We start from the raw sequence: 12,245 nt of genomic DNA on the forward strand, positions 1-12,245 counted from the left end.
CCAACCCCAACCCCAACCCCAACCCCAACCCCAACCCCAACCCCAACCCCAACCCCAACCCCAACCCCAACCCCAACCCCAACCCCAACCCCAACCCCAACCCCAACCCCAACCCCAACCCCAACCCCAACCCCAACCCCAACCCCAACCCCAACCCCAACCCCAACCCCAACCCCAACCCCAACCCCAACCCCAACCCCAACCCCAACCCCAACCCCAACCCCAACCCCAACCCCAACCCCAACCCCAACCCCCCCATTTTCATTAAGTAAAAAATAAATTATAAATTAAATTTGGAACAATCTAAAGTTTGTTTTAGAATATTTGATAAATTTACAATAGAAATTAAATTAAAAATTTAACAAAACTGTATTTAAATTAACATAATAAGAATATCTTAAATTTATTCTAATTCTTTAAAAACAAAAATTTATTAATTTTAAATATTTTAAATTTCCAAATTAATTTTAAGCAATTCTTAAATTGGCAAAAAAAATAACTATTTTTTAATAAGATAATTTTGATCAATTTCTTAAAATTAAGTTTGATTAAAAGTTAAAAAAGTTTAATTTATTATTAGTAGAACAAAAAAAATATCTTACAAAAAAGTTCAAATTATTTTAATGCAAAAATAGTTTTAAGTAAAAATTTACTTTTCAGGTTGCTAAATAAAGAGAATATTAAAAATTACAAACAACAAAATGAATAAACACTTAGTTATGTTTTATTTAAGTATCTTACATAATTAATTTATTTAAATTTATATATTTTTATTTAGCTTTGTTTAGTTTGCATTTTAATAGTGATTAAATTAATTAAAAAATTAATTTAAAAATTATATTAAGTATTTGAGATTTTTATAAAGTAAATTAGAGCTATTTTTCAGATGAATTCTGGATTTTCATCGAAAAATTTATACATGATAGCAACAACAGCAAGAGAAGAGATACTCAGTATGTATACTAACTAAAAGTTTATCATTCCATTCTGTTTGTTTTTAAATAAAAATAAAATTTTAACTTAAAATCTAACTACAAAGAAATAAATAAATAATATTTGATTTTTACCTATAACGAAACTAAAATGAATGAATGCATTAAAAGATTCGAGATTGCAAATCCTATTAAAATTAATCCAAATATTTGGTTGGTCAATCTATGTAAGTTTTTTATTTTTAAAAAATGATTTATTTAATTTTGTATTGCTATTAATTTTACTTATATCCAAACACCTTAGGTATGAATTTACTAAACCAACTAAATACTCCTCCTTAGACAAAAATCAAAGAAAAAATAGATATATCATAAACTATCAAGTTACTACCAAAATATTAGAAAATCAGGATGAGTGCTGCCTATTTGATTATTAATTAAAATATACCTTTAATTATAATTTTTGGTGAGGAATAAAATAATTAATTACTTATGTAAATAAAATTAGGTAGAAGCTTTTCTTGAATTCTAAAATACTAATTAATTTTGTCCAAAGATACCTAGAGCATCCAAAAAAGGTGAATGAAACGCATCCCAAAAGAGTTTAGTATTAATCATTGTTATAGTGGATAAGACCATAGGTTTTATAATAGGCCATTGCGAAATACCCGAAAACTATATATATAAATAAAAACATCTCCTCAATAAAAAAATTAATTTATAATTAATTTGTTTATACATGATGAAGCAATAGCGAAAAATAATAATTAGAAGAACTGTTTTGATTTTATGCCATCCTTTAGAGTTGGACATACTTATTGAGGACTCATTCTTTTTTATTTTTCTCTTGTCCTTGGAGATTGCTAAATACTTTTTTGCTTGACCATTTCATATTGTTAATATGATAAAAGCAAGGCATCTATTTATATTTAAAAGTTATATTTTATAATGCATTAAATAAATCTATTTTCTAATTTTTAAAGTTATTGTTAAGTAACTTAAATATAACAAAAATAAACTTAAATTTGAGTTATACTAATTCACTAACTAAGGTCGATTGCTATTTATTGCTTTTATTTATATAAATAACTAATTCAATCTATTAAATAATTTACCATTATAATTTCTTAAAAATATTATTGAGAACAAGCCTAGAATAGCAAATGCAATACTGAAAAAACGCAGCATAGTAGGAATATTATATGAAACACATTCTTCAAAATAAACTCTATTTTCACCATTTTCATATTCAGTACGTTTAGGATAATCATTATAGTAATTAACTATTAAATAAGAAAAGAAACCAAACAATGCAGATCCCACTCCATAACCTGCTTAGAGAATAGCGTTCACTTCTCCAGACTTTAAGGGAAAGAATTTCCATGAACATGAAAAAGGTACTAAATATAAGATGCCATATAGAGGTCCAACTACAAGAACATATATGGCCAAAATAAGATAATAGTTTGTAATAAAAGAAAGAACGAAGAATGTTGCACTAAGTAAAAATACTCCATAGAAAACTACGCTTTTTAAACCAGATTTAGCTACTATTTTTTCTCCAAAAGGAATTACTGTTTTTAAAAATAAAATATTTTTTGATCATCTAATTTATCATTTTACAAAGGCTATTTATTAAAAAAATTTATTACAAGAGTTCATAGTTATATTCATCAAAGGAAAAATAATTGCTACAGAGTCGCTAGTAACATTGTGGTCTATTGCTTTTAAGTAACTTGACAAGTAAATTGAATATGCTCCCCATGAATAAAAAGAGCCTAAGATCTTTATAAAAATGCATTATTTAATAAAATTTCTGTAAATTTTATGATCAATAAGTTTGAATCATGGATTTAGAATGCTATCCTTCAAGAAAAATGCATAAACGCAATTTCCCGAAAATAATTTAATACTTAATCCTATTGATTCATATTTTATTATTGTAATTGTGCTTTTGAAAATAATAGCAAAATAAATTTAATTAATTAATTACAAAGTTGATACTAATGCCTCCTATGAGTACCTTCCAACTATCATTTCTAATTTATTTAATTTCTTCTGGAGTTATTTTTCTACTCCTATTCATCTTGCTTGCTTCTTTAAATGTTAAATTTCGAATAATTATTTTGTTTTTGCTATCAAAATAGAATCTAAATATTAAAAATTTTATTCTTTCAAATCTTCTCCTATTTATTCTTAAAAATAATGAACACTTTCTTTTAACTTTTCAACGTTTATTTTATAATGTTAAAGAACGATTTCTATTCGAATTATATATAAAGAATAAACAAATTATACAATAATAGCAACAGTAATATTTAAAATTTTAACAATCTATTAAAAGTTTTTAATCAGAATGTTTAAAAAAAATTAATTTTTTTTTTTTACATATAAAAATAATTGACTAATACAAAATAAATTCTATTAATCTAATTTAATTTTCTTTTAAAAATCAAAATTTTAATTAATTTTAAAGCTAAAACCTTTAATTAAAGTTCAAAATCATTTTTTTATTAAATGCTTTTGTAATTTAACAAAAACACTCTTTAAATAAACAAATTAAAACTAATTCATAAAATTAAATTATTATAAAAAATATATCAAATTAATTCTTAATTTATTAAAACAAAAATAAGAAATAAAAATCAAATAGAAAACTACAATAAAATTTGTTACTTCAAAACAAAATTCTAATTAAATTAGCAACTAAAATAATTTATTTAATTAAATTATTTGACTTAAAATTTATAAATACAATTTTTACTTTTTTATACAAAGTACCAAATTAATTAACTTGTAAATATTTAATTAATAAATTTTATAATTCAATATATTTTGATTTTATATAATTTATTTGATTGTTAAATTATATTAATATATGTTTAGTTGATTTACGAATTGCAAGTTCAAATATTAAATTGAACCAAGAATTAAAAAAATGATAACAAAAATGTTATCAAGTAAAAATAATATATTTATTAATTGCTCATAGATTTTATTTATTTACATTTTAATAAAATTGATATTATTTAATCAATTAAAAAATAAATATCATTATTTTTTCAATAAAAATTAGAATACTTTTTAAGTATGTATCCTAATTTTTTATTTTAATAACTGCTTGTTAATAATAAAAAAAATAACAAATAATACATCTTGGCTTTTAAGGTTGTTTTATCTAGATTAAAAATAGCAGTCTTAAGCAAGTTTTTTGATAATTTTGCTTAAAGAAAGACTGTCAATCCTTTATAGTATTTTTTTGGTGATATCAATTAAAAATATTTAGATTAATAATTTCCCACAAAACGTAATTTGAAGTATATTCAGATGTAAAAATAAGCCAAACACAGAATTCCGAAGCTGAAAAAAAATCTAAATTTAATTAAGTTATTACTACTGAAAACTTATCATTAAGATATTTACTTTAAATAAATAAGGTATTTGCTTAATTGAAACGCTATTTTAATAAGATAAGTATATTTTTTAATAATATTTAGAAATAACTAAAAATCAAAATAGTAACTAATTATATGAATATGAAAATAAATAATATTTTTATAGTTTTTTGCGTAGTCATATTTGCGGTAGCTGCAAGTGTAGAATTTGAAAAACAAGATTCTATACATAAGCTCATTAGGCAAACATACTCTAACCTTTAAAGAGAGCAGGCTAAGCATGATCAAGAATTCAAAAAATTTCCCACTTAGTTTGCTAAGCAAAAAGGATTATACTCCTCTGACATTAAACTGAATTTCATGGACTCTTCTAATAGCTTTTTTGCTCATCTCTTGAGAGAATTATTCAGTGTCTATGATAATAACATGTTTGTCACTAATTTTGTAATTCTTGGATTGCTTGAAGCCTCCGATTTAGGTCAAGTTTAACTTGATAATAAATCTTTAGAAGAAGCTTTGGATGCTTTACTCACATTTAAGGATAAAAACTAGAAGAATAACACAACACCTGTTTATAATTTCTGGCAACAGATTAATGTTAATGGTACATGGTAAAGCTATCCTGTTAATCTCGAAAATGTAGTTGATATCTATAATTCTTTACCACCATTTATTTAAAAGCTTTCATCCTTGTTTGGTATAAGCCCTGAGGAATTAAAGCAAATGGTATCTTCCTTTGTTATACCTCCTGATAATGACGACTCAGGTATCAACATCGCATTAGGTTCTTTCTTACGTTCTCACAAAGAAAAATTCCCTTCTTTATACTCTAAGTGGGAGAGCTAAAATAACGACTACGAGGGGTTTTATTCTATTGTTAAGAAGTATGCTTATAGACCTCTGACCTAACAGTTCTAATCAAACTTTAGTACTAATGCATCTGATATAATTGATCCTCGTACTTACTATTACTTACATGAATTTATTTAAAAAAATTCAGAATATCCTATCTCTTTATTTTCTACCTGGTTGATTAACCAAAATGATGAAAAGTAAAATGTTGTGAAATAGCCATTCCACACAAATAATGTAGATTTGACTGTGAATGCAAATAGCTTGTTTGGCTTAAACAGTTTGCTAACTACATTATCTTAAGAAGAAGCTGAAAATCTTTTTTCTAAAGATTTAGACTTGAAAGGCCTTCATAGAAATGTTACTAACTTATTGGCTTATGGCATAGAGAGTGGAATTGTACTTTCTCGTCCTGATCTCGCACTTACCTATTATCCTTCAGAATATGATTTTTACTGGTTTGTAGCAAGGAATGTTCATTTATTAAGAACAGCTAAGCAAAATAGTAAGCTGCATTTTGAAGAGTTAGAATATTGCTTATCTACTCTAGAGGATTCATTACTCAATTTTGGTATTTAACAGCTTATTGGCTAATCATAAACTGACGATAACGGTAATGTTTTTTGGGAAGGATTCTTGGGTAACTATGCAAATAAATCCTATCACGAAGACAGACTTTTTTCAACTGCTGTCACTTTGAACACTCTTTTAGATGCTTACACTTTCACTTCAAGTGATTTAACGAAGAGAGTTTATATTTTAAATACTCCAGAACAAGTAAAGAAAATCATTTAAAAAACTGTTGATTTTATTCTATCTGTTTCTGAAAATTATAAAACACCAAAAATGAACACCTTCTTTTCAGGTAGTGTAAAAGGATTTTAATCTTTGCCATTCTTCTACCCATCTAACTACGGACTATATTTAAATAACGGAACTTATATTAATCCTTCAACAGCTCAAATGAGTAACATAAGTGATGATTTAGTAGTTGCTTTCAAAGGTACTGTCTCAGAATAGGAGTATGAATAGTATTTAAATCAAAAATGGTTTAGTATGCCAACACCTCAAAATTTCACTGGTTTTAATGAGCCTTAAAATGCTTTCCCTTTCTGGTCATCTAAATCAATAACAGATGTTTTTATAGTTCAAGCTTTATCTAAATATCAAACTCTTATATGATTTTATTTAAATATCAATTTCCCTTACATATTTATAATGAATGAAATAATTAAAAAATTACATATTTTTGAAATTTTTGTTTAAGTAATTTATCAAGCCAAAATATTTTTAAACTGATATTACATAGATAATTCAAATAATTTGATTTTGATTTGTTTATTTGTTTTACAAATCTAATAAAAATGATTTATTTAATTTTGATATGATTGGAATTCATAAGAAATAGTTCAATTATTAAAATTTATATTTACTTTTTTATAGTTTCAATAATCTAAAAAGTAAGAGTTAATAGTGTTTTTATTATAATATTTTAAATTAGATCGTTTATAGATAGATGTAGACTTTGTTTTATATTTTTAAATAATAATTTAATTAATTTTTAAACGCTTCATACAGATGATTTAATTTTTTGAATATAATTAAACCAGTACTTAATGTTTGGTATAAAATTTATCTTTTTTTTTTAAGATGGAAAAAAATCTAATAGCTAATTGATATAATGTATTAAAAAAATATATAAAAGTTAATTTAAAATAAATTTTTTCTTGAGCATATTTTAAGATTTTGTAAAATTTGATATATAAATTTTATATAGGCGATCTAATTTTATTTTGAAAATATTAAAAAAAAAAGATAACTAATTTGCTTTGGTTTTTTATTAAATATTTGTTGTCAATCGATGAATCAAATTAGCAATAACTAAATAACCAAGGAAGCAGAAAAATTTGATTTTTAACTATTTTGAATATTTAAAAAATTTAAGAATTTCTTATTGGTAATTAATATGAAAATTTTATGTTATATTAAATGTATTGGTTAAAGTAAATTTCATTTTAAAATTTGATATAGTCTTTCAATTTGTTAATATAATTAGTATGGTATATTTTGCTTTGATAATATTTTTATTATTTTTATTGCAATTAGAAATATTAGTAAAATTGTATATATGTACTTGATAGACAATTGAGTTGTGCTGCTGCTATGCTTATTTAGCTAGCATTTTTATCAAAAGATGATTAAAGCAGCTAAATAATAATTGAGAAAACAAAAGTGGAAGAAGAATGAAAAATGAAATAAATATAGAGAGTGTTAATCAATGAAGATATATATAATACACGAACAAGTTAGATGGATAGATAGAGTAGGGCAAGAAAAAAGTTAAATAAAAAAACTAATTTTTTGATTTTACAAAGGATGAAGAAAAACTCAAATAATATACAAAAATTAACAAATAAGCAAGCATGCAAGATAACAAACAAATAATCTAATAACTAACTAACTAACAAATAAATAAACAAATAAGCAGGCACATTATCAAACAAATAAACATACATACAAGCAATAAAGCAAGCGAGCAAAAAGGAAAGCAAAAACAAAAAGAAGAAATAATTAATTAATTAATAAATTAGTTAATACATAAGAACAAGCATCTCAACTAGAGAAGAAAAAATTTAATTAAATTCTGAAAGAAAAGAAAAATAATTAACAATAATTGAAAAAAAAATAATAATAAAATTATTAACAATAAATATAATAAGAATAATATATAGGAACAAAAAAACCTGCCATCTGGCTAGTGATAAAATAAAAAGATAAACGCATAAATGGATATTAAAGTAGGTAAATCATTTAAGCTAACAAGAAAGCTTGGATCAGGAGCTTTTGGTGAAATTTTCCACGGAGTCAACCTAAAGAACAACGTGGAAGTTGCCATTAAGTTAGAACCTGTCAACACCAAGCATCCCTAGCTCTTCTACGAAGTCAAGCTATATTAATATTTGCTATAAGATGAAACTATCATCGATAAGGGCATTCCTTAAGTAAGAATATTTTCTCATATAATTATCAATAGCCCAAATGTTTTGAAAACTGCAAATTTTATTTCTACAAACCAAGTTCGAATATTTTTGAGCTATAAATAGCATGCTAGCTACAATAATTTTTTTTAATAAACTCTTTTTCTATCCTTCTGTCAATTTTTAAATTATGACATTATTTTTGAATTTTATTCAACTCTTTCATAAATTGGTTATTTTGAAATTCACCTACGTATTCCATGCTCCAACTAATCTCAAACTTACAGCTAATTATTTTGAATGCTGCAACTTCTCATTTTATAAGAATGAATGACGGGAATTTGTAGTTATAAAATGCAAGCAGCAAAATTGATTTTAATATAAACAAAATTGGTGGGTAAAATCAAGGAAATAGAAAATCAGTAAGCCAAATATTAGAAAAAGATGCTTCTGCATTAATTGAGCATGCATTCAGAGGAATAATAAGTTAAAATAGGTTGTATCCTTTTTGAGAATAAAAAGCTCAAGAATCATAAAAATAATATGTTTTTTAGTGCTTTTACACAACCTCCGTTTTCTTATTGTCTAACGAAATAAAAACCTGCCTATCGTGCTAGCTAATTTAGTGCTGTCAAGAGTTATTTTTGAAAAATATTAAATAAAAAAGACTAGCCACACAGAAGCACTTTAGCTAAATTTTCAAAAAGAGAATATTTTTTACTTAATTATTGAAAAAGTAACATGCAACAAAGACTAGCAGCAATTAAAATGAATCTCATTTCATTCTTTTTTGACACATTTATCTTTCTTTCTTTCTTTTTTACTTTTTCTTGCAGCGACTAATTTTCAAAACTTAAAAAATACAAAGTTATAAAATCAAATTCTATAAGAAGGATTAGAGATTAGTTTATTTTAGTAAGGATAGTAAAAAAATATATAAGCAATAAATGAGATATACCTTTATCTTATCAGCAAATTTTCTATTTCTAAAAAGAAATCATAATAGCAGTAGTAGAAGCCAACATTTTAAATTTCACAGCATGCCTTAACTAAATTTTTTTCAACCAATTTTTATGTTACAAAAACATAATAAATGAATTTTATAAAATCTATTTCTAAATTTAACATTTCATATTTTATTTAAATAGGTTTACTATTGTTCCACAGAAGGAGAATACAACATCATGGTTATGGATCTCTTAGGTCCCTCTTTGGAAGATCTCTTCAACTTTTGTAACAGAAGATTCTCATTAAAAACCGTTCTCATGCTTGCTGAATAAATGCTATAAAGAATCGAATACGTTCACCACCGTCACTTCTTGCATAGAGATATTAAACCAGATAATTTCTTGATTGGTTCTGGCAAGCGTTCAAATAAAGTTTTCATCATCGACTTCGGTTTAGCTAAGCGTTACTTACAAAGAGATGGTACTCATATTCCATATAGGGATAATAAGAATTTGACTGGTACAGCTCGTTATGCATCTATCAACACTCACTTAGGTATTGAATAAGGTAGAAGAGATGATTTGGAATCTCTAGGTTACGTTTTAATGTACTTCTTAAGAGGCTCTCTCCCATGGTAAAACCTAAAAGCAAACAATAAGAAGGACAAGTATGAGCGCATTATGGAAAAGAAACTCTCTACTCCTGTAGAAGTACTCTGCAAGTCTTTCCCTGATGAATTCGTAAAATATTTAGCTTATTGTAGAAATCTTCGTTTTGACGAAAAGCCTGATTACAACTACTGCTAGTCTCTCTTCAAGGAACGTTTCTAAAAGGAAGGATACGAAAAGGATTCCAATTTCGATTGGAATAAAATTGCAAAAGAAAGAAAGAGCGAATAGGGTAACAACCCCAATCCAAATGCTAACAATAATATTCCCGATGATTAGTAAAAAGTACAAGTAAGGAAAAGCTTTTTTTTTATTAAGACAGTGATTAAATATCTCATTTTAACAATTAAAATAACAAAATAAATTCAGCCAACAATTATAAATTCAAAAATTTAAAAAATCACAAATAATAATTAATATTTAGCTTAAATCCTCCAAGATATATAAGTTTTTAGCATTTTTTTTCCAATAATTAACTCAAAAAACAGAAAAATATGTAAAAGACTTTGAAATTTTGAAGTAGTTTTATGCATAAAATAAATGATAGATAGAAATTAAATTATAAATTGTAAAACTGAGATGAATTATGACCCAATAAATTTACTATTTCGAATACTTCCAATATTGTGAAGTATAGAATAGACAGATTAAATTTTTAATTTCTTTTATCCTTTCTAATTATTTATTTAAGGAGTTTAAATCAAACTCAACTCTCCCCTCCCTCCTTCCCTCCTTCATCTATCAATTTATAATAATAAATTCTTTATTTAATTATTTCCCCAGCTTATAGCCAATTAATTTATTAGAGTCATGTTTCCGCTAAAACAAAAATTATTCACAATAGAATTGAAAATTAATTCTTTCTCCATTTTAAATCTGAATTTGTTATCTGTTTAATTTGCTCCAATTTGTCTATCTCTTTAAATGAAGATTTCTATTTTTTATTACTTTTGAAGTAAGAACAAAGAAATACTTTTATAAAGTCAACTATTTTGACAACAATAATCCTGAGAAATTCAAAAAAAGAATCAAACTTTTATTAAAATATTTTTTAATTGAAAAAATGAGAAAAAATTTAAATATGCTGATGAATAAATGAATATTAAACAAATTTATTAACAAATAGAAATTCTTCAACCTTTGAGAGGATCATGAGAGAGTCCAACTTTGGAAACAATGAGCTAGTCAGTCTGTCTATCTACGACTCAAAAGTGAATGTTTTCAAAGCAATAACAACTAATTGAAGCCATCGATATATCAATCAATATAAATACATACATATATTTTTCTTAATAAACCTGATAATAATCACCTATATACTAGCGTAATAACATTTTCTTCATACTAATTTGATATATATAATTATCTTGATCATAAGTAAGATAGCCACGAAAATAAATTTGAATTTAATAAATCAAATTAAAGCTATGTTATAAATTTATAAAATAAATATTTTAGTATTATTGTTCTACCCTTGTTAAGTTGTAATAAATAAATAATACTTCCACTAACTAACTTACTTACTTACTTAAAATATTATTTACTCAAATAAATCAATACTTATTTTAATTCTTCATTCTTAAACTTAACAGTTAGAAATAGATCTGTTGTAAGATGAGTAAAATAAAAATAAATCTCGAAGAAATCTAAAAATACTACCTCATACCAAAATTAAAAAAAAACACTCTTATTAAGAAAGTTTGTGTCTCTAAATCATACCAGATCAATAAATCCTTCATTTATTCATACATGCACTGCACCTTGATAAGCATGCTGGAATTTTTATATAATTAATATCTTAGGGAAGTATTTTAATTTACTTATAGTTATAATCAACATTTTAAACTCCAATTCTATCTATAAATCAACCAAAAAACTAAAAAAATAAATAAATAAACGATATTACAATAATTGCTATTTGCTCTTGGATATAAAGCCTAACAAAAAAACAATTAATGAATAAATCATCAAACAAACAACAACAACAACAATAACAATAACTTCATTTATACATTAGATATTGGCTGATAATTAAAATACAATAAAATAATAATATCTCTTGACTTTATTATATATATCTATCTGCAAATCTTATATATGGGATCTTTTCTGAAGATAAAAGATATTCTTTACATCTATCTAATTATCTTATTACCATTAATTTGTCAAAAAAGATTATTGGTATGCTTTTAAACCATTATATCTCTATCTTATACTTACAGTATCGACTTCTTCCATTATTCATCTTATTTCTCGAAATAATTATGTTTGTGGTTTATAAATTAGATTCAAAAGCTCATAGAAATATAAATAAACATCTAATCAAATTCTTTTTAAAAACTGAATATATGATATCTGATGTTGTTTAAAGCCAATACAAAATTTAGTATAAACAAAAAATGGCACAATTATCAAACATATCTTTATAATAAATGACACACACTCATATACTTTTAAAAATTCGCCAATCAA

General features: G+C 24.5%; 4 protein-coding genes across 4 annotated transcripts; 3 read left to right on the forward strand and 1 right to left on the reverse strand. All coding sequences in view use genetic code 6, as the record gives it.

The window, feature by feature from the left end:
• Positions 1-882: 882 nt before the first annotated feature.
• Positions 883-3,018, reverse strand: TTHERM_01179750 (oxalate/formate antiporter family transporter; the record flags this gene model as incomplete). Its single annotated transcript, XM_001030007.3, has 8 exons — positions 883-987; positions 1,068-1,155; positions 1,218-1,354; positions 1,423-1,607; positions 1,672-1,851; positions 2,048-2,506; positions 2,585-2,717; positions 2,926-3,018. The coding sequence occupies 8 exons, from the start codon at positions 3,016-3,018 to the stop codon at positions 883-885; spliced, it is 1,380 nt and encodes a 459-aa protein (XP_001030007.2).
• A 1,444-nt stretch (positions 3,019-4,462) lies between these two features.
• Positions 4,463-6,361, forward strand: TTHERM_01179760 (transmembrane protein, putative; the record flags this gene model as incomplete). The annotated part of the gene is made up of 1 exon (XM_001030008.2): positions 4,463-6,361. The coding sequence occupies one exon, from the start codon at positions 4,463-4,465 to the stop codon at positions 6,359-6,361; it is 1,899 nt and encodes a 632-aa protein (XP_001030008.2).
• A 1,604-nt stretch (positions 6,362-7,965) lies between these two features.
• Positions 7,966-10,917, forward strand: TTHERM_01179780 (casein kinase; the record flags this gene model as incomplete). Its single annotated transcript, XM_001030010.2, has 3 exons — positions 7,966-8,181; positions 9,306-10,064; positions 10,900-10,917. The coding sequence occupies 3 exons, from the start codon at positions 7,966-7,968 to the stop codon at positions 10,915-10,917; spliced, it is 993 nt and encodes a 330-aa protein (XP_001030010.2).
• A 283-nt stretch (positions 10,918-11,200) lies between these two features.
• On the forward strand, positions 11,201-11,836 carry TTHERM_001179782 (hypothetical protein; the record flags this gene model as incomplete). Its single annotated transcript, XM_012799568.1, has 1 exon — positions 11,201-11,836. One exon carries the CDS (start codon positions 11,201-11,203, stop codon positions 11,834-11,836), a length of 636 nt encoding a protein of 211 aa, XP_012655022.1.
• Between the last annotated feature and the right edge of the window lie 409 nt (positions 11,837-12,245).

This window comes from Tetrahymena thermophila (genome assembly GCF_000189635.1).
Source record: "Tetrahymena thermophila SB210 genomic scaffold scf_8254456, whole genome shotgun sequence".
Taxonomy (NCBI): domain Eukaryota; phylum Ciliophora; class Oligohymenophorea; order Hymenostomatida; family Tetrahymenidae; genus Tetrahymena; species Tetrahymena thermophila.